The 23,258-nt window shown below is 42.9% G+C and overlaps 1 protein-coding gene across 4 annotated transcripts in view; it reads right to left on the bottom strand.

Moving 5' to 3' along the window:
- The window catches only part of SCARB1 (scavenger receptor class B member 1), a 71,233-nt gene that overhangs the window by 27,706 nt on the left and 20,269 nt on the right, over nucleotides 1–23,258 (bottom strand). For all 4 annotated transcript variants that reach the window (XM_083150700.1, XM_083150708.1, XM_083150713.1 and 1 more), the window contains exons 2-8: nucleotides 19,862–20,022; nucleotides 18,189–18,330; nucleotides 16,431–16,634; nucleotides 13,541–13,636; nucleotides 12,054–12,169; nucleotides 11,107–11,273; nucleotides 8,522–8,640 (exon numbers count right to left, since the gene is read on the bottom strand). In XM_083150700.1, coding sequence (XP_083006826.1) covers nucleotides 8,522–8,640; nucleotides 11,107–11,273; nucleotides 12,054–12,169; nucleotides 13,541–13,636; nucleotides 16,431–16,634; nucleotides 18,189–18,330; nucleotides 19,862–20,022 — 1,005 coding nt within the window. The remainder of the gene's footprint in view (nucleotides 1–8,521; nucleotides 8,641–11,106; nucleotides 11,274–12,053; nucleotides 12,170–13,540; nucleotides 13,637–16,430; nucleotides 16,635–18,188; nucleotides 18,331–19,861; nucleotides 20,023–23,258) is intronic.

The raw sequence follows: 23,258 nt of genomic DNA, 5'->3' as shown, positions 1-23,258 counted from the left end.
TCAGCTTTTGGACTTTGTCTAGAGGTTTGGCCAAGCATGGTGTAAAGAACACCTACATATATAGGGAACTTTAACCAAAACAGGGTGTATGAAAAACATTTAAATGTATTCATAGTACTAGCCATATTAAATATAATCATTCATTTTCTTGGCTACACAGGTCAGAGCAATATGACTAAAACACTTCTAATTGTCAAGATAAGTAATTAATTGGTTGATAAGACATTTCACAATTTTACATGATCAAACCTATGATGCTCAGTTACAGCACTGGTACAAAAAAAAAAAAACAACATAACGGCAATGTAATAAAGTAAACCATGTAAAGCTGTCCCATCTCCTCAATGCGAGCCCCAATAGACCCCACTTTGTTGGAAACTGGACAGCCTTATGACAGGAGGACCAGCTGCCTATGAGAAGTATGGGAGCTGAGGGGTTGTGAGGTTCAACGGAACAGCAAAGATGAGACTGGGAGAACCAGAGAGGGGGCACAGCTGAAAAGAGTCTGAGGCGACGCCCTCAATATGTAAAGGTGCCCATACACGTCCCGATGCGGGCGTGCGTTTTGAGCTTAAATAGCATTTCATCAATGCGATGAAAAGCAAGTACAACAAGTATGTGCAGCATACAGATAACCGATTTTGCCGGATTTTTGGTGGTGTAAGCTGAATGCAGCGTGACCCCCCGCAGCTTGATTTCCCTCCTCCACAACCCCCAGCAGCTTGTATTATGCTTACAAGCCTCCGCAGCGCATCTCAGGCTCACCTCATCAGCGTGGCGCCGCCCCTCCCCGCAGCGTGACTATCCCCTTCCGCACTCCAATACACTCCTACTTCCCACAGGCCCCCTCACCAGCTGCACGGCCAGATGTTAAAGCACTGGCACAGCCACACTGGCATGGACAGAGGCTTATAATTTGGCCAGTTTACCATCTAACAGGACATGACTGATGGTAAGATGACTGCTTTACCGAAGTGAGCTAAGAGCGGGAAGTTTGGCCCACACATTGGAAGTTACCACTGGCACAGGTATGGGAAAGGGAGGAAGAATCCTGCACGAGTTCACTAATTCCGTGAAATGCTGCTCAAACAGAATACCTGCTTAGGGGCAACATGATGGTGCCAGGAAAGCGAGCTCTACCACATGTCTTACTTCATTCATGGTCTTTTGAAAATTGATGAAGCATAGTCCATTCTACTCCTTTCATACCAAGCTTCTGATACAGGGTACTGGCTGGGCAAACCAGAACCAGGTTTGGTGTGAAAAGATCAACCCAGCTTCTGTTGCCTTGAAATACGATCCTGGTCACTGGCTCAGACTTGTGTAAACTGCGAAGTTAATGTTGCAATTAGAGATGTGCGGACTCGGATTCTGGAGATCCGAGCCCCCACAGACGTCAATCCGAGCCCGGTTCAGAGCAGCGCTCGGAGATTCCCGCCTGACTCTGGACCAGCCGCGCGAGCAAAACGTCATCGCCCGGCGCCGGATTTCACGAGGCTTTAAGGAGGGGCTCCCGCCATCTTCACTCCAGTCTAGTAGTGGGTTTGGAGAGGGTGTGTTGGTGCTGCTGCTGGGGCTTAAACTTGAGCTTGACCGCAATATTTTATTCGCTGGGGCCGTCTCGATCAGTGCTGCTGTGTACTCTGTTCTCCTCTCTGCTTAGGGTGGGATCACCCTAGCAAGGAGGACAGTCTAACTGTGTACTTGTAGTACTACTGTCTCCTCTGTGCTGGGGCCTACCTCTGGTGCTGTGCTATACCTAAACTCAGTCCACTGTTGCCACTGGCAGTGCTACTGCCTAAGTGTACCTACCTAGTACATACTAGGCTGCTATATAGAATTTAATTAAAAAAAGAACACCTGTCCTGCAGTGCTGCGTGGAACTGTAATAAATAATTCCATGCTGCTGGTGCACTGACGTGTGCAACTGAGTGCCAAGCAGTACCTAATAAAATTATTATAAATTCTGCTGGTGCGTATAGTAGTCTGCTACTGCTGTAACTACCTTTTGTGGTGACCACAGGCAGTGGTACTGCCTACCTACCTAGTAGTGTAGTTTCTTTACCTACTAGGCTGCTATATTATTAACCCCTTCCCGACATTGCCTTTTTTGTTAACTTTTTTATTTTTTTTCCTCCTCGCGTTCAAATAAGCGTAACTTTTTTAATTTTCCGGCTATATAGACACATGAGGGCTTTTTTTTGCGGGACAAGTTGTACTTTTTAATGGTACCATTTACTATACCGTATAATATTCTGGGGAATCAGGAAATAATTCAATGTAGGGTAAAAAGAAAAAAAAACGCAATTCCACAATTTTGCGCTGGTTACGGTTTATTTGGAGTTCATAGTTCGTTTAAAATGATGGGTTATCTTTATTCTATGGGTCGTTACGATTCCGGTGATACCAAACTTAAATAGTTTTCGATACGTTTTACCACTAAAAAAAAAAAATAGAAAATTTTACGTTTTTTCTAATTTGCGTCGCGTCGCCATGTTCTGCGGCTTATAACTTTTATTTTTCCACCTACGGACCTGGGTGAGGGCTCATTTTTTGCGGGCTGAAGTGTACTTTTTAATTAATACCATTATGGGATATGGGCGACTTTCTGATCTTTTTTAGTTATTTTTTTTTGGGTAGGCGATGCGACCAAAAAACGTAGTTTTGGCGTTGGGAACTTTTTTCCGTTTACGCCTTTAACCGTGCGGGATAACTAATGTTATATTTTAATAGATCGGACTTTTAGGAACGCGGCGATACCAAATATGTTTATTTTTTTTATTTATTTTTATTTGTGAAATGGGGAAAGGGGGGTGATTTGAACTTTTAATATTTTTTTTTTTTTTTTTAACTTTTTTTAACTTTTTTTTTTTTTTTTTTTTTACTTTTACTACAAGGCCCCCTAGTGTACTTGACCACTAGGGGGCGCGATCGCCTGTACTAGGTTCAGCCATAGAGCTCTATGGCTGAACATAGTGATTTTCAGCACTTCCTATTACATCCTGCCTCAGGCAGGATGTAATAGGAATGCTGACACGGCCAGCACAGGGGTCTACATTAGACCCCTGGCTACCATGGCAACCGATCGGCACCCTCCGATCTCGCCGCGGGGGGCCGCGATCAGCGCCGGAGGGGGGCGCCCCCCCTCCGATCAGCTATTTAAGCACTGCGGGCGCTTTGCCCGCGGTGCTTAAAGGGTTAAACGGCCACGATCGGCGAACTCGCCGCTCGTGGCCGTGAGAGCAGGTGCCTGGCTGTAATATACAGCCATTACCTGCTCTCTTTCAAGCCAGCTCACTCCGTGAGCTGGCTTGATTCCCCCGCAACCGACATATGACGTAAATGTACGTCATATGTCGGGAAGGGGTTAATATTTAATTATATATAGTGCACTGGTGCTGCCTGCACTTAATAGAGGCTGCCAGTATTATTTACTCAGTCCACTGTTGCCACTGCCTAAGTGTACCTACCTAGTACATACTAGGCTGCTATATATAATTTAATGAAAAAATAAATACCTGTCCTGCAGTGCTGCGTGGAACTGTAAAAAATAATTCCATGCTGCTGGTGCACTGACGTGTACCACTGCCTGCCGAAGGCTGGAGTAGAAGCAAAAACTGCCTGCCCTGCCATCAGCTTAAACAAGAGGTGGTGACGTGCTGGTACTCCACCCTCTATATGCTGCAGAGGATGGAGGAGCAGCAAAAGGCCATTGAAGCCTACACGGCCACCTACGACATATGGAGTACAACAGTTTTGATAAGTTGGTCTCTAGTAGTTTTAGGACACTCCTGACAAAGGACTTTCTGAAACGCGTTGAGTGTTTACCATTTGACGGTTCCCTGGAGGAGAACGCTTGCTGGTCAATGCGGTTATCCATGTGCCTCTGACCCCCTGTTCCGGACGGGTGCTTTGGACTCACATTTGGACCTGCTTATTTCCAACCTGACCATGCTGTTTTGCCACTGTGGAACCACCAATGCGGTTTTATTTGTCTACCTATTGTAAGTGTGGACCTTTTATTAAATCTGTACTTTTAAAAGGATAATTTGCACTATATCTGTATTCCTCTGTTACCCCCTGGACACTATGTGAGAAAGGGTGGTTATATTCGCAGGTTCTGACCAATATCTGCTGGAATCAAGTGCCTATCAATGGTGATATTAAAATGCATTCTTTATTCTGGTTATACACTGAGTGCCATTTGTTTTTCCTCACCACTTTGTTTCTGCACCTACGACATAGGCAGAGGAGCAGGGCTGCACCGGACGCATGTGAAGCGGTGAGGGAGGAAAGGAAACAACCGCCTAGCGACCCAGATAGCTGAATCCACCCTAGCGATCAATTGAGTGAGAGAAGTAGCAGCCAGATAGCCCTCACATACCAGATAGGGGTCTTGTTGGCTGCTTACCCATACATGTACGGTTAGGTAGTAAGACACCGGATGCTGAAAAGTGATGCATCTCCAACCCAGGGGTCCTAGAGAGGTGAAGGAACTCTTCCATCTGCCACCTTAAAATTGATTAGCCCCCTCCCCTCCACCCATTAGGCAATGATTTAAGAGACGACTGGTAATAAATGAATAATGATCAAAATTAAACAGATTACATTAATTAATAATAATCATAATCACACAATCAAGCCAGATAGGGGTCTTAAAGTGATCTAAACAGTTACACACTTGAAGACAAACTCTGTGCTGCATGAAATGCCCACTGCTCCTTGGCTGCACATGGTAAACAGTGCACGATCAAGCCAGATAGGGGTCTTTTTTGGGCCTAGTTTTTTTAAACTGCCATCCTGTCTGCCGCTGCAGTGCCACTCTTACATGAGTCACGTGTTTGTGTCGCACACTTGTGTGGCTTAGCATAGTTATCCAGCTACCTCGGTGCAAACTTTTGCTCTAAAAACAATATTGTGAGGTGTTCAGAATAGACTGGAAAAGAGTGGAAATGAATGTTATTGAGGTTAAAAGCGTAGGAGCAAAAAATAAAAAATAAATAAAAAAAAACGCCAAAAATCTGCGATTTTAGCAGTTTTTATGCTTTTTTTTAAAAAAATATCAGAACCCAAAAATCCAAACACAAAACGTTTAGGGGGTGTTTTGGCAAAACCCATTAGAACCCGAAACCTGAAGGTAATCAGAACCCAAAAACACGAAAAGTGGCCGGTGCACATCCCTAGTTGCAATGTGGGTCACTCTAAAAGTGAACAGCGAGGAGAGAAGATAATCTAAACACCAGAAAAAGGAACAACCCAGATACCCAGAAATAACACAGGTCCTGGCTGCAGTGTTAACACAGATTCAAGCAGCAGTGACACTGGCTAAAGTAGTGTTCAATTACATGGGTCAGACTTGGGATTTTTGTGTAAAAGGTGTTATAAATGAATTAAAAGCTACTCCTCTTTCTGGGATAGTTTAAGTATTTTACACTTACATTATAATAGTATAATATTAGTATTATACTACCTACAGTACGGAGGTCAAGCCCCGCTCCTCTTTAGCGCTGAAAAGGTGAAAATAAAAAAAATTGGTCTTCTCTGTAAAATCCTTTTATCGGAATCCATGGTGGACACTTGGTGCCCACTCTCACACACTGTTCTGTTTTTCTTGGTTTTCCTTGAAACATTATCCTTACTTCTGAGAGGCCATAGCCAACAAAAACATTGTTTTCCCATGTGAGCCACCTGAGATCTACAGAGTCTAGCAGTTCAACTGGAGCGCATTGGAGGGCTGATGAAACCAAAGTCAGGTCCCAAGGCTGACTAGGCGGCACAAAGGGAGGCTGTACATGAAGGACACCCTGGAGGAACATCTGGATCGCCATCCATTTAGCTAAACACCTTTGAAAAAAAGGACAGAAAGCGCTGACACTTTACTTTGAGGGGGTATGGATCATTGGGTCAACCTAAAGATGGTCAACAGTCATTAGGTCTACATGCTGCAAGGTCGACAGTCAAAAGGTTGACATGGGGTTTTTCAGTTTTTTGACCCAAATATCAACATGGACACAGGATTGAGGCACCATTCGCCATCAGAGGGGAGGATCCGCTTACGTGTGGTAGGGGAGCGGCGTCTTCCATGTGCTGGGAGGCACGAGTGTCCAACCTTGGGAGGCCAGCGGGCCTAAATCAGGCCACAGGGGAGCAGTCAAGTAGGCTGTCTCCAGAAGTAAAAAGATAAATAATAATTAATAGAAAAAAAAGGGGGAACAGGGAATGGAGTCATGTTCCTGGATAGCACAAAAAAAAAAAAATATCGGAAGCATTTAGGGGTGTGGAGGAGGAGCCCGGGCTGCACCCAAAGAATATTGATCTCTTTGGTGCCTGTAGCTGTGCTCACACCCACCTGTCCAGTGGCCGCCATCGGTATGAAAGAAAAACCATAAATATCAAGTAGTGTTACTATTATCTAGTAATACATGCCCTAGACACACACACAAAAAAATCATTAGACTTTTTTATGTTTGGGCTAATTTTAAAAGCCTATAACCTCAGGTTACATCTAAATGCAATGTCTCAATAGCTCCAAACTAGGACATCGACCACAGGAAAGTCACTGACACTGTGGATGTTGAATTTATAGAAGAAAAAAAAAATAAGACCCACCCTCTGGTGTTTTTATCATTAGGCTTTATCCAACACTGCTCTATTTAGTCTGCTGGCACCCACAAGCCCCAACATTGTTCATTACAACACTGCACTATACAAACCCATCCTACAACTATTTTCCTCAGCCACCTCTCCATGTACAAGTACAATAAGGAGTTCTTTTTAGTAAGCCACAAAGAGACTCAGATGTCCTATGGGAAGCACCCCACCTAGAAACTTCACTTGTGCCACAGTTTTCAGAGTGTTTCCAGATGTCCTGAATGACTCCCATTTACTAGCATGGAATTCCCGTCGCAAACAGAGGCTGCTGTGCTTCATATCAAGATACATGCAAAATAATGTTTCTATTGTTTACAACATAAACAGTGAATGGAGCAGCCGAATGACATGGTGCCTGGAGAATAAAAACGGCTTTGCTGTCGCATACTGTAGTTCTTACAAATCTTATGAGCTGCTTACGTCAATCTCTGTAGAGACACAGGATTTTCGTGGATTTACTTTTAAAGTTGTTACACAAAACTCTTACAGGTTTATTGAACTGTACAGCATTGGGGTACACCTGCAGAAAAGGAGATCATGCAAAAGTGTCCATTTTTGTACACAGATTTGACTGTTGAAGTAAAAAAAAGTTTTGATTTCACTTTTTTGCAAAGGAAGCGTTATACAAATTGTAGAAGTTGTCCAACCTGGGCAGCACCAGACAGGGGCGGATCTAGACTTTTCTTCTGGCGGGGGGGCACATTGTGAGACTTGTCACCACCAGGCATGCCACATACTGAGTGCCCATACCAGCAGTGGAGGGGTTAAGCTGGGGGTGGTAGGTCTGGCAGCAAGCTGTGAGAAGTACGGCAGAGGAGAAACTGTGGGATAAAGTTTCACTATACCTGCTATGGCTGGAGAGAGGAGGCTGAGGTGGCGATGTAGTCATCTGACACCACAGAACCAAGCTGCGCTTTGTCTGCGGCTTCCCTATATCCCCTGCATGTGCTGTGTATAGATGCATTGGGCTCCCCTGGTATACTCATCCCGCCGCAGTGCGTTCTCAGCCTCCAGCTCCTGCCAGACAATGCAGTCAGAGCGGCTGCCCACCACAGTGACAACTATGAAGTCAGCAGGCAGCCGCCGGTGTGTGCACTCCTGTCCTGCCCCGGCTGCATTTCACCATTGCCACCTCCCAGCCCAGTTACTGCTACCTCCGACAACAGACAGTGGAATAGGAACTGGCGACAGTCTAGGTGGGGGGGGGGGCCTTGAACCCGCCCCTGGCACCAGAGGTATTACATAATAAAGAGTTACTGTACTTCAGATATACAATACCAGAATTTATAGGGACAATGCAAAGTGAGGAGTACGGTGAGGAGGGCCTGGGCTACATGTCAGCCAACAAAATCAGTCCTCCGATACATGGTGGCCCACCGGGAGTGGACCCTGCTGAACCTCTGCCCTTGGTCTCCCCTGAATATTGCATGTACAAAATGTACACCACTTATTTCTACACCCCTACCTGCCAGGTAGTGGTTCCTAAACAGTGTTCCTAGGCACCCTGGAGTGTTGCAATGCTCTTGCAGGGGTGTCTTGAGTTGGTGGTCTAGGACCTAATGAAATTTATGGTCAAATAGTGAAAGACAAAAACGTGCTAGTGCCTGACCATCCTAAAACAGGTGGACAATCCAAAGCACATAAGTACACCACCACATATCTGAATCTAAGGATCACAGGTAGGCACAATTTACTTACATTTGGAAAAAAAAAAAAAAAAAAAAAAGATACATTTATCAATTAAAAGAAAAACAAAATATTATATTAATTATATATCTTTCTTCAGAATGCCATGAAAAAAATTAAGTGGTAAGCACTGCTGTATTGTAAGCAAATCAGCAACTAAAAACACAAAGCAGAACATACTTACAGGATGTAAGTCTAGGAAGAGTGAATGGAGTTTCTCACTTGGGTGTAGCCCATCCACAGCCTCCAGAAATCCCGGATCAGCTTTGTAGAAGTGAGGAAAAGATAAAAACAATGGAGCATCTGGCAAAACAGAAAGATCTTGTTACCCAATGATGCAAATGAACATGTAAGTATATCCAGGGAACACATCGCATACCTTCCAACTTCTCCGGGAAAGAGGGACAAATGGCTTGGTGGGCAAATGGCTTAGTGGTAAGGGGACATGAACTACAGATAGAGTCATTCCTGCAAGGCCACGCCCCTGTTTTCACCGATGTGGGGGTCTGATCAGCGGCTTTGTAAGTTGGTGGCCAGCCCCCATCCTCTCTGCTTTGGTCTATTCACACAATGACAGGGTGAGGGGAGGGACTCCCAACTTTCCTGCTTTAGATCTGAGTGAGCAGCTAAATGTGCAACAATGGACTTGTGTAAAAAAGGAGGAGAGCTTGTTGTTATGGCTGGTCAGAGGTGAGCTAACCTAAAAGCCAGGAATTCTTTATGCTTTTGCATTAAGGAAAGCACACTCACACAGAATAGAATGCATTACTCTAAATGTAAAGGTTTACATTTAACTTTACAGGCTGCATGTCAGAAAGCAGCGGCATTCACAATCCATTTTAATGAACTTAAAAAAATAGATAACAGTTATACATTTGAATCCTTATATGGGAGTATGGATAAAAAGATCTGTACAGGACCAATACAACACTCTAGCTACTGAATATGTAACAAGTGCAAAAACTTTATTGAGCTGGATAAAAAGATTCCTAGAAGAGCCACAGCAATTTATATAAAGAGACAAAGTAAAGTCTCTAATCAGAATCCCATAATGCAGCAAGTCTGATGTCTGCATTAACACGTGTGTGTGTGTGTGTGTGTGTGTGTGTGTGTGTGTGTGTGTGTGTGTGTGTGTGCGCGCAAAAAGCTTCAAGGAGGGTATTACAGTAAGTAGTAAGGAGCTCTACTCCTCATGAGTCCGTGCATGAGTAATATCATTTCCACATAGGGTGAGTCATGGAACTAAAAACTTAACACCCAAAAGGAAGAAATAGTCAGCATCATTAAACACTTAAGTGGAATAGCTTTGAGTAGTGTGGCTGCATTTGGTTTCAGTGTCCCCTTTATTTGACCTGTGTGGAACAGGTTTATGTAGATAATCAATGAATAGTCTGAGCTCCAAGTCTGCCTCATATCTTAAAATCTTGAGCAGTTAGAGCTGCAACAGCACATATACTTATATACAGACACACACACACACATTCTGGCTCATTCTCTCAGATGGAAATTCGCATCCTTGCCAGTGAACTAGATCCCAACCTGCGATTGTTGCTACGCCGGCCCACCATTCGCATACATTTGCAAATGGATGTTTTACATAAACATCCATTCGCAGGCTGCCGGGTAACACCCACACCGTTCGATGGTCGGCAACCATCAAATTATGTGGAATGTGCAAGCAGATCTAAGGTTGCCACAGGGAATATGCCAAAATTCGCATCAGGACACACGGTAGGAGCCAACATTCATATTTTGCCACACGGTAGAAGCCAAAATTCACATTAGGACATAGGTTAGTAGCCAAAATGTACTTTAGGGCACATGGACATATACAAACTATATCGGTTATATATAACACACATTTATATATTTTAAGAGGGCACACAAATCCATCCCATTATCCTATTTATCAGAGATAAACTACAGTACTGTCTTTGAAGAGACCCCCTCCCCCTTCTCTGCATACCTGTCATTAAACATGAAAAAATAGACATTAGTAAAAACCAATACTCCCATCCAATATTACATGTTAAAGGCAGTTACGATGCCCACTGAGCCTTACTGCTCCCGCTGAGCCTTCCTGCAGCTACTGCTCCATGACCCTTCCAGCCAACATTGATCCTCAGGAGCCTTGCTGCTGCCGCCACTGCTCTCCATGAGCGTTTCGGCAGCCGCTGCTCCCCATAGACTTCCCGCCCGTGCAAGGCAGCTTCAAACGCCACCATACTGTAGCTCCTCACTAGTGTTGCACGGTGACGTCACCCGTGCACCCACGCACCAGCTGCGATGCATCCCCGGGAAGGTTGCAGCCGTTGCTAGCTGCAGAAAGCAATTAACAACTAAAGGTAATTAAACTTCAGAAGTTGGTCGCGATCTACCGGCGTGAGTTCTGCGATCGACGGGTAGATCGCGATTGACGTTCTGGCCAGGTCTGTTCTAATGCATAGTTTTTCAAGTGATCAAAAGGACAGATTTGTCATTATACCACAGATTGCTCCAGAGCAATCAGACATAAATCTACTGCACCTAAAGAGGCAAGATTTTACTTAACTGAGGGGGAAAAAAAAGTTAGCCGATTAAAAATGGCCAACGACTAAAAGATTACCTTAACCATTCCCATCCATTATAGTCAAAACCAAAAGACCTGCCAAATAAGAGGTTTTTATATTGCTTATCTTTTTGTTAACTTAAGGTCATCCCTGCTACATGAACCCCCAACCCCTTTATACACCAAATAAAATAATGAAAGACATTTCTTGGAGTACATACTAAAGCGACAGGAGCTGACGTTCATCACACCAGAGGCGACACATGGACAAAACCCTTCGTTTGGAGGATAAACTGTTCCATTTGCAAACAGATAGTCAGGGGAAGTGTATCGATAAGTTGGTATACCACGAAAGGAGTCCTCTTTTTCATATACCAATGTCAAGGACCTAGAATAATTACAGAAATAATAAATTAAATATTAAATTTGGTATGGATTAAAAAACAAGAACACGGTCTATGGCAAGGATGCAGACAATACAATCAGATTATACAATAGGTTCAGGTAATTAAACTATAAAATTAGAGATCACAGCTTGTTCTTTTCTCCAATGAATGAATCCCACTAAAATGATGCCAATACAGACAGTGAATGATAAGATCACACTGAAAGGGATGCTACATATCTAAGCACATTGCTCTGTGCAAAACGACTTGACAATGACATACTGTGTAGCCATGAAAGTGGTGAAAGTCACAGACTGGCACATACTAATCATCATTTAAGATCAATTAACAGTGCAGTGTTATTGTTCTGTGGATAGCTTTACAACATACGGTGTTCTTGTCTAGTCCACACTTCTGGGGAGACCTGGTAATCTAATAGGGTTATAAAGATAAGGATGTTGGGAATGTCATGTGATGTAAAGGACATTTCAATCTTTTATGCAACTATGTAACTTGCCATTCGGAACGCTCCTCGGCTTTAGAAGCTTGCGAAATAGCCCTATAGAATCTACGCAAGTAATGATGTCCTTCACTACTAATATTAAACAGTCCTTTTCGAGGCCAGGCTTTACATCATCTGATGCTGGCAGATCTGAGGTCATAGTTCTTTTCTCAATGTCAAAATTGGCATCATGTTTCCCTGAAACGGAATATACTGCACAATCACGAAACAGACAATTCTTTCAGTATCTGAAGACCGTTGTGGTTTTTTAGCACATTACCGGCAAGCATCTGGACTGTAAAACTCTAGAGGTTGGGAAGGAGTCCGGAATGGGGGCCACATCTGTCCTGCTGTTCCATTGATCATGTTAGCTTCTTCGGTATGCCAGTAATTAACCTATGGATTTATAACCCAAAAAGATGTGTGAGCCAGTCGCACAGGATTCAATGTAACGGTACAATTAATTCAATTTTTAGTACTCGGCCCCCTATCTGTAATAGTCTGAGTAATACTTTAAGCAAAGTTCACGGGTGTGCTCCTGAAGACACAGAAATATACATTTTTGGTTTAGGAAAGAAAAGGCATGTCTCAATGTGGTGCACCACAAGAAGAATAAATACACAATAAAATGTAACTTAGTTATTCAATAGTTAAAACTGCAAAATATTTTAAAAAGACATACGAACATATACAAACAAGTGAAACAAAGTTTGTGTTAAAACAGCACATGCGGGGATACCGTGTGTGTAATAAATGTCTCTAGTATTGCTCAGCGTCTCATATGCTTTTGCGGGTCTCTATTGCCAAAGAGAAATTTTTATATAAAAAAAATCGGTACTTATGTAATATCTGGGCTCCCGTTTTTCTTATGAGACCGCGTCCCCTCGCGGGGCTCGCTGCGCTCGCCACGCTTCGGGCACGGTGGCTCGCTGCGCTCGCCACACTATATAAAATCAACTCCATGCGTAGTTGGATAGTAGGGGTATGAAAAAATGGGGTGCATTTAACATGGGAGCCCAGATAATACATAAGTACCAAAAAATCTTGTTCAAACTTTAGGGTGTTTGTCCTGAATAGGATTAAATTTAGTAATTCACCTTAATAGGATGTCTTTAAATACCCTTGGCACACTATTTTATTCTCCCAACATGCCCTAGTGGATGGTAGGGCATGAAATACCGAATGTCGGGTCAAAAACCTACGTCGACCTCGCGACCGAAAGTCATGTTGACTTTACCTGTCTACATTCTATAGGTCGGTATTTTGACCTTGTCGGGATTTTGGCCATCGGTCAATGGTTGTCGGGATTTTGACTGCATGCCTTGCCTACTACTGTTACCAATACACAAACTTGGGTATTTAAAGACATACTATTAAGGTGAATTAATAAATTGAATCCTATTACAGACAAACACCCTAAAGTTTGAACAGGATTTTTGGTACTTGTTTTCTAGCAGGGCGCCCAGTACGCTGTAAGCGTACAGGGCTATTCTCCGTAGCAAAATCGCATTGCATCTCATGGGCCACTGGAGTAAATAAGTGTTTAGATAGAAAAAAAATACACTTTGGTCAATTTGTTAAAATTGACCAATTTGAAACAATTAAAAACATTTTTTAAACCCATACAAGACAAGTAACCAACATGATTGTGAAATTGCATACATTAAAATGGTCATTTTGAAGCTCAGTTTTGATATCAATATAAGTTACATTTAAATTTACAGATCATGAATATAATTTGATGTATAAATAATGCGAAGTCAGTACCTCATGGAGTCCATTCCATGTATCTACCATTTGGACTTTGCTGATATCTTCTACTCCAGTGTTAACAGTAAAGATACCAGAGTCCGAGTCGTTAAACTGCAGGAAATAAAAAATTATGAAAATTTAAATGAGGACTTTGCAGTGAAGGTGTAACATGTTCAGAGGTTTATTGTATGTAGCCTTGACTCAACGTTTTAGAGCCAGAGCCTATTTTTTTGTGATGTTGCATAAACAAGACATGTGTCGGCATCCCCATAGAGTAGGGAACATAGAACAGTTTTAGCATGGTCAAATAGCAAAACTGTCAATAAAAATAATTACAGGACCCCAGCAAGTTACTGCAGAAGTTCATCACATATGTAGTCGGCAGACAGCACATACATGGCAGCATTGTGGAGACCCAAAATGATGGGAGGAGTCTAATATAACAGAAAATGCACTCCTTGAATCACTGACTTAAGGGGACCATACACGATGCGATGAACTCTGTTCTTTTAGTACTAGATTGCATAGTATCTAGTACAAAAAGTATACAATGTGCTACAGCACCATGCTTTTTGTAGTAGATCCGATGCAATCTAGTACTAAAAGCACAGGCAGCACAGACTATGTGCTGTGCGATGGGATGCCCACGGGAGCGCGCATCTCATCGCACTGCCCTGTCGGACCGTGTATGGGCACCTGTAGAATAGAGAAGTCATCAGCCTTATAGTCAGCAACATGGAGTCACGACCCCATGCTGAGAAGGTTGGAAGCCACAGTTCGAGAACCACTGAACTAGCCTGTCCGATAGGTTCAGGGAATTAGGGCTATGGCATTAGGGTTAGGTAACAAATGTCCATGATGAGAATACCAGTGACATCATGGTATCTCACTGGCATTTCAGTAAAATGTTGTAATTAACATAGTGGAGGATTTCCTAGCATAATATCCAGCATATTTGAGAGCACTCTTTGCTCTTTAACTAGACTTTTGTTAGTGTTAAGCTGGGTGTCTTTATAATAGAGACCTGGTCAGTGCTGGCCCAAGACAAGTTTCTTAGGAGCGGCCGTCAGTCGGTGGAAGCCTCACTCAAGATAGCAGCCCTGGCTCTGGAAAGGGACAGAGCCGCTGAGATGCCTGTGCCCCCTCCCCAGCAGCAGCCACCGGACGCGCTTCCATATCTGGCACCAATGCACATGGATTAGAAAAGAGGTTGCAGGTGTCTGGATGATCGACCCGGCCCCTGCAACTGCAATCCACCACGTCCCACCGCACGGAGCCCCTGCGGCAGTGGCAGACCAAAAGCGAGGTCCTGGGCACACGAGGTGGGAGGTCGCAGACCGCAGGGAGGGCTATAACCATCCCCCGGCTCCGCAGCTCTCCTTACCCAGATGCAGCATGGTCCCGGCAGGCCGAGCAGAATGGGGAGTGAGTGGAAGTGCAAGTAACTAGATAATACAGAAGGATAGGGAGGCAATCAGCAGGAGCTCCCTAAAACTAACAGCCCATCTAATTCCCATTCTTTCCCAACCCCCCCAAGGTGGTGGGTCACTAAAAATTTCCTAACATGGAGGCATAGAGTTTGACAGACAGAAGCCTTTTGGCACATCCAGTATGCCCTTCATGTTTATGTGTTAGTAGTAGGATTAGGGTATTCAAGCACAATACTCTGGCTTCAACTGCTACAGACACACAATTGCTGAATCCACAAAACCAGAGTGGTAAGATCTAAGCTCTGAACTGCTGCAGATCCTTTGCCGCCTGGATGGAATAAGATGCAGGTTCCTTATGGAAGATACTATTATAGAGTCTACAATATAGGATCAGCCTTTACTTCCTGGTTGGGAAATTTTTTTTTACCAACAATGGAAGATTTTACTATGTGGAACATACTGCCAGGACCACGGCCTCCATCATGAAGTCTGTGCAATCCTTTCAAGTATACAACCAGCAATATTTAGTTTAATTAGAAGCAAACTCACTAGAAGCTTTGCCAGCAGTTAGGGAGAGAAGAGAGGACTCCAAAAGAAGACACTTGTCACATATCATAGTCACATGTCAAAAAGGGCCTCCAAATGCAGGAAAGATGTTTTAGGTAGAGACCAGCTTACTTCCATTATTTTTGCAAGGCTAACCCATAATGGTGTAAAGACTGATTCCAACTGATTATGTCATTGAAGCCCTAGGAGTTGAGGAAACTGGCCAATGTGATGTTTGTATGGGAAGATTGTAGTTTAAATTAAACAGTTCCAGTGAAAGATATGAAAAACCATTAATTTCTCACAATTCCAATATCTACACAGTTTCCTTGAATTCACAATCAAAAGCAACTCCATATCACCTCAGCTGTGACTCCTGATCACCCGCCTGTATTAAGGTTTATGGGTCGCTTCAATACAATGGTGTTCTTCTGTTTAAAGTATGTAGCCAAAAGGCTTTGGCCTTCCTTTCTATAAAAAAGGATGATGGAAAAGCTGCTCACCATTGCAGACCTTCAAACTATTGACAATGTGTTTGACAGGTCTCTGACCTGGATCAGGGACAATAATATTGAGGATTGTAACTTGGAGACGGGAAATCAAGGTAGTGGGCATTGCAGTAGTCTAGGTGTGATGATACAAATGCATGTATGACTGTAGGCAGACCTGGGGGAAATAAGTGCTTGATTCTGGCTATGTTTCTTAAATGAAAGAATGAGCATTTGACTGTGGCAGATTCCTGATGATTAAGTCTCAAGCCACCATCCAGAGCAACGTCAATATTTCGCACGTTATGGGTGTTGCAGTTTTGAACCTACAAGTGTAAGTCCTACCAGTAAACGTATGTGTGCCGCATTACAAGAGAAAATGCAGGCACGCACTAAAAGGCCGCATAAAAACTATTTTTGATCAAAAGAACATTAACTTACATCAGCAAAAAGGCCAAACTTTCCCTTAAATGGAAGTTTACCGGGGAGAATTGTATTTATAAAATTCAGAAATGGCTCATCGTAACCCCACAAAATATCCTTTACGGTTCTGTTCATAAAGGGCTCCTGACTGAAACTTGTAAATGCTCCACTAATGATCCATTTAACAGGCAAAGGCAGATCCTTCATCATCATTGCAGACCCCTGTAAAAGAAGAAAAAAAATTAGAAAATTTGTTTTCAACACATGGTAAGAAAACAAATCAGAACCTAACATTACAACTGTGCTGATAGGCTCATAAGACTTTCACTATCCAATGCTCACAATGCCATTTTCCCCATCCTCTCATGAATTGTGTGCTGCATGAGCATTCCCTGAGAAGTCCAATGTGATCTACACTTTAAATATTAGGACTCTTTAAACATGTAGAGGACACAGACTCCGATGCAAAGTGTTCTAAGCTACAGTTACTTGCTCAAAATACGGCACTAAGGTTAAAACAATCCATTTAGAAGACAGGACCAGGTTCCAAGTTGTACCTTAATGCACTTGAAATTTTTAAAGTTACATAACGGTTAATGTTTACAAGTCAAGCTGCCGTCCAGGAATGAAGACACACCCATGGAAGATATTGTATATATGCTGCGAATGAGATGCAATAACAGAGGACAGACTGCACCCATTGGTCTATGGTTACGTAGACTGATACAACAGGAGTAATGCCTCTGCAATGCTTCTCTGCCTACATGATAGCAACAGATCTCAGATATACAGCCCCAAAAAAGTAACATGCCTGCGCTTTGCCACCACTCTTCATTATCTCACATAGTCACTTCCTGTCAATCACACTGCCAGCACAAATTCAAAGGCTCCATCACATATGCCCAGTGCCACTGTCTGGCAACTATTTTTCCCTGATAAAACCACAGGTAGCTTTAAAGGGGTTGGGATCATTTGGTCTATTGCATTATGGTAGAAAGTCATTAGGTCGAATCCATTAGGTCGACATGCTAAAAGGTCGACATGATTCTAGGTCGACATGGGAAAAGGTCGACATGATTCTAGGTCGAAAGGTCATTAGTTCGACAGGTCATTAGTTCGACAAGGTCATTAGTTCGACATTGTCTATGTCGACATTCACAAGGTCGACATGGGGTTTTTCACTGTTTTTTTACCTGAATGTCAACACAGTCGACATGGACACAGTTTAAAGTGCACTGCATCCCCTCGCATCGCTCGCTGCGCTCGCTATGCGTCGGGCACGGTGCCTCGCTACGCTCGGCACACTATTTTATTCTCCCACCACGCCCTAGTGGATGGTAGGGCATGAAATACCGCCTGTCGGCACATGTTGGCTCAAAAAACAGTGAAAAACTCCATGTCGACCTTGTGAATGTCGACATAGACAATGTCGAACTAATGACCTTGTCGAACTAATGACCTGTCGAACTAATGACCTTTCGAACTAGAATCATGTCGACCTTTTCCCATGTCGACCTAGAGTCATGTCGACCTTTTAGCATGTCGACCTAATGGATTCGACCTAATGACTTTCTACCATAATGCAGTAGACCAAATGACCGCATCCCCTTTAAAGTATGAAATACAAAATATATTCAGCAGAAAACGCAGTAGCTTTTACACTGGATATTATATAAAGCAGAATCATTAGTAGTTTATGTCATCAGAAAGTGTTAACCGTGCTAATTAAACTTTAGCGTTACTGCAATAATAATAATAATTTAAATATTTTATTACCAGGACAAGAATGTTTGGAATTACTATATAATCCTCTTCAGTTCCTGCTGACTTCTCAGGATTAAAGTAAAGGAGTCTCTTTTCTATAAATGAGACCGTTCCATTTTCATGAAAGGTTAGGTTAAATTTCTGCTTGCGCTCACTGTGAAGGAAGACAAATAGGTTTCAGTTCTCTGCAATGTGCCGTGGACCATTTCTGGAATGGAAGTGACGACAGTCAGCAATATGGTTTCTTTGCACCAGGTAGAAGTGCTTTTACTGTAATAAGCGGTAATGTGTTACAGTGTGCGGTGAGGTCAAGTTACATCACGTTAAATTTCAAACATTTAGGGGACAATTAGAAATGTAATGCTTCACCAATAGCGATGCAGGTGTCAGATTGCACAGGAGCTATAACAAACTAAATGGTCAGCCACGAAAGTAGAAAAAACAAACACACGAGATTAAATAAAATAAAAACAAACTTTATATAGAATTTTATATATTCGCTATACTGACGCTGGCATCCCGTCTACTGCCGGGAGATCAGCACTGGAATCTCAACATTAGTGATGTGGGTGCCAGAATCCAGGCTGCAGAGATGCCGAGGGCAAGTATACCAGGGCGGATTAGGGCTAGACCCAGAGAAAGGGGGAGGGGGTTCAGGCTACGGAGGAGCAGGGGAGGGGGGTGGATGGTCGGGATTTCCTCCTTCAGTATTCTTGCCAGCCGCATACCAAATACCAGTCATCTGTATGTATGCCATAGAGAGCACTAGTAATGCATTCAGCATATATGAATTACAATCGTACAATTATAACTGGTGCATCTGTTGCACACACATAGTACTGCAGCCATTTTGTGAGATCAGTAACTGTGCATAAGGATGCAGGAATACACGCACTAGAAAAAAAAGTGTGAGTACTCGGAGGAAAAAGGCAACAGCTGTGATCAGTGAGGGAGGGAGGACCCAGTTTATTCCTAGCGTTTCCTTCTCTATTTTAAACTTTATAAATTTCATAATATTATTTTGCTTCCTGCTAATAACCGAGCCATAATCACTACATTTTCCTAAAAGCGAAATCAAGGGGTCATAATCACTGACTTATCATAACACAATGTGGATGACTCTTCATAGCATTGGGGAATGGGCCATACCCAGAACTTCCTTGTGAAGCATTAAGCCAGTGCCCTACCTGCACAAGTATTTTAAACTGGCAGGACAGTAACTAGGTGTGTGCAAGCAGTCTCACTGCCCAGCACCTAGTACTCTGCTCTGTGTCACTTGCATTTGGCTTACAATGCGCCTAGAAGGCTGCACTTTATAACCTCCCAGATGGCTGTAACACTGGGCACTCTTCTTCCTGGTCTTGGTCGCCCCATGCACTTGACAGGACCTCAAAAAAGGTCACATTTGAGCAGTATAGGGTGGAAAACCATCCTGCATATCATATATGACAAACTACCAGATAAATAAATCTTACATGAAACACTGAATAGGATACATGACCAACACATTAACACAGGTTCCTCACATAAGGGATAATGAGTGAAGAAGTTACCGATAGTAACCAGGCTATCATTTTAGGGATGTACTATATAAATACTAGAGATTGGTTCTGAGAGCAACGTATCCACTCTTTAGAAGGTTTGATACATTTAACCCATAGTATGTTTAAAAAAAAATTCTGTACCTGTAAACATAAGGTCCACGTTCTTCCAGCCTTGGCTTCTCTCCTAAAAGAACTTCCTTAGAATTCATCACTTCAAATATGTAGATTGACATAAAGAAGGGCACCGGGAGATCTCTCCACATTTCAAAAGCAAACCCACTACTTGGATCTATGCGGACATTCTACAAAAAAAGGAGGTAAAGATTAGATTATTAGAGAAAAAAGTATTTTGGCTGTTAAACAAAGTGTTATGTTTATCATAGGAACGTAGGCACACATTTCAGATTTTAAAAATTAAATACGTAAGAAAAAAAAAAAAAAAAAAAATGTAGTTTGGAATACCCTATTTAAGATTACAGATGTTCCCAGTGAATCACATGTCAAATAAATAGCTTCACCTGTGGCTATTAAAATGGGTCAGTGAGTAATGACTACACATTTACATCTGCTAGGTGACCTGTAAGATGTGCGCCATTTGGGGTCCTGAGAACCACTGGACTATAAGTCATAAAAAAAAGTACATAATAAATGAACTCATTCAATGAAGCAGTATCTGCTGCATTTCAGGTCTCCAGGGGGAGGGAGTATAAATTATCTATGCTGCCTAATAGATCCAATTAGGGATGTGTGCCAGCCTTGTCATTGGGTTTTTCCAAAACCATCCTTGCGGGTTTTAAAACTATTTATTTTTTTGCAAAAAGTTATAATCGCTAAAAGCCCTGGATTGTGGCCTGTATTGGTTCCGGTTGTGTTGGGGTTACCAGCTGTGTCCTCATAGATGGAGGTGCCAATGGGGTCAGTAATGCTGCTGGAATTGGCCTCCATGCAAGCGGCGACCACTTTCCCAGTAGCACCCCAATGAAGTATATGGGCAAGCGCTTATTGGCTGAGAGCCGTGACAGATGGTTCTCAGCCCATCAACGGTCACCCATTCCTTTCAATGGAACTTTGAAAAGTGGAAAAATGGCACCAGATTCAGAACCGTAAGATTTGACAGCAGGATCTCGCAAATTTTGTCTCAAATGGGGATCCAGGGCAGAGGGGGAGATCTGATGCACCTCGGATCCCCAAAGGCGTGGTTTAAATTTACTAAAATCTGAACTCTAATCTCTATTATCTACGCCTACAAAGTCATATGGAAGATGTGTCGATTTTTAAACATTCGGATAGGATTAGCTGTTCCCTGTAACTTATTAAGCCTAGTGATAAATCCTACACCTTTCATTTCGACCGTTGAATACTGACCCGTGACGGCAAGCAATCAGCACTGCTCGCAGTCACAGCTTGCTAAAGAGCATTGAATATACCCCATAGAAATATACCTTAAGACCAACAGGACAAGATGTAGTGCAGTGTACATGAATTGATAAATGTATTATAATAGATTACTATTCATATATAGCGTGTTTTAATATATTTTAAAATAATTTGATATAGATATATATATATATATATCCCAACACATTCACGCAGTACAGAGGAGTGGAAGTATTTTTACCAGTTCGTGAATTCTGCAATAATTTAGACCAAAGTGGATGTTTACTTAGGAAAAACAGGATTACTATTGGACAGTCATGAATAAACTTTGAACAGTATTTCAGAGACTTTTTTTGGCTGCTGAAGCAAGATTTTTGCAATGTGCCCTACAAAACCAGATAGCAACAGCATGACGGAAAAACAAAGCTGTGTAACTAAAAAATAAAATAGGCTCAGTTTTGGGATTTGGAACCAAAAACATTTTATCGTAGTTTAAAATTTGTCCTGGGAAGAAAAAGGGTAAAATATCTGGTACTCCAATAATCCCTTTCTATCCCTGTTCACTAAGAGGAGAACAGTCTAAACTGGAATGGATATGGAGAATCTAGGAGGTTTGGCATGAGTAACCCTCTGAGTGAGCTGCAAAAGAGCATGAGGCTCAGCACAAAAAAAAAAGTCTAAATACACTTACTGAAATGCAGAGTTTCTGTGAAATTCATTACAGAGCAAATAAACTTGTTTTTAAAAAACAATATTAATATACATACACACGCACCATGGTTGCATACCCACCCTAAACAAAAACTTTACTTAAGTGCTATTTGTTTACTATAGAAGATAGGGGGTCCATGTACATGTTACTTATGGCCATAAGTAAGCGAAGAACCTCGCTAAAAATGCTAAATTTTAATCGCAATATTGATCATTAAATTGGGAGTTTGATTTTGTGCACCTGCAACTTTGACTTTGTATGCAGTTCTCTGAGGAGATACAGTTTTCAGCAGATACAGGTGATAAACACTGAAAGACAGCTAACTAATTGACAGCCGGGAAACTTAAGGCCCCTATACACTAGGGCGACTTAGGGCTGCTGGTGGGAGCAGGGGGGGCTGGGGACGCTGCGGGGGACACAGGCGGCATAGAACCGGGAGCTGTCAGTGAAAGAAAAAAAAAGCCTATACAATGAATGGGCAGCCTGTGATTGGCTGAGCGCTCTCAGCCAATTGCTGACTGGCTGAGAGAGCGCTCAGCCAATCACAGGCCGCCCATTCATTGTATGGGCTTTTTTTTTTTTATTCAGTACTGACAGCTCCCGGCTCCCCCTGCCCAGCTCTATGCCACCTGTGTCCCCTGCAGCGTCCCCAGCCCCCCCTGCTCCCTCCACCGCCGCGCCGCCCCACTAGGTCCCAAGTCGGGTGGTCGGACGTGCAGCAGGTCCGACCACCCGACGCAGATCCGATGCGCACGGGACCGCGCATCGGATCTAAGGGGACATCAAAACTAGCCGATTTTGGTCCGATTTCGGCCAGATCCGACTGATCTGGCCGAAATCTGACCAAAATCGGCTAGTGTATGGGGGCCTTTAGCTGTGCTTATAGGTGCCTATGGCAGTGCAAAAATGTAGCTTTTGCAAACCGCAAAAATGGAGAGAAATTCCTTTTGTACACATAAACATGCAATATACAGATTTTCACTATATTTTCCATATAGACCCCTTATCTCAGATTTAGAAAATGAAATCCTTATTGGTCCTACACACGTAGAAAACTTGCAGTGTCAGTGCTTTGTGCTGAGCGATTTGTCAGGGCCAGTGTTCCCTGCTGAGAACACTGGCAATTAACTTGTTTTATCCCACATGCTGGATATTATTCCCGGGCCCCCATCGCTATGACCCTCCACACGGAGCAACGTATGGGCATTTCCTGAGCGATGTAGTAACAAATGGCCTCATAATCTCTACGTGTGTATGCCCCATTGGTCTTTTTGAATAAACCTGAGAACACACTAATTGCAAATATATCTGCAGATCAATTGATCTGTAGATATATTGGCAGACTGATCAGGCAGTGCGCTCTCCATACACACTGTGAGATACTTCTTAACGAGAGTTACAGCGGTGTGGGCACATTCAAATGTACCAGATCAGTTGAGCTGTCAATCC

The sequence above is a fragment of the Crinia signifera genome, chromosome 1 (genome assembly GCF_055691185.1).
Source record: "Crinia signifera chromosome 1, ASM5569118v1, whole genome shotgun sequence".
Lineage (NCBI taxonomy): Eukaryota > Metazoa > Chordata > Amphibia > Anura > Myobatrachidae > Crinia > Crinia signifera.
Note: the sequence above shows the minus strand (reverse complement) of the source record. Positions and strands in the feature narration are given on the sequence as shown.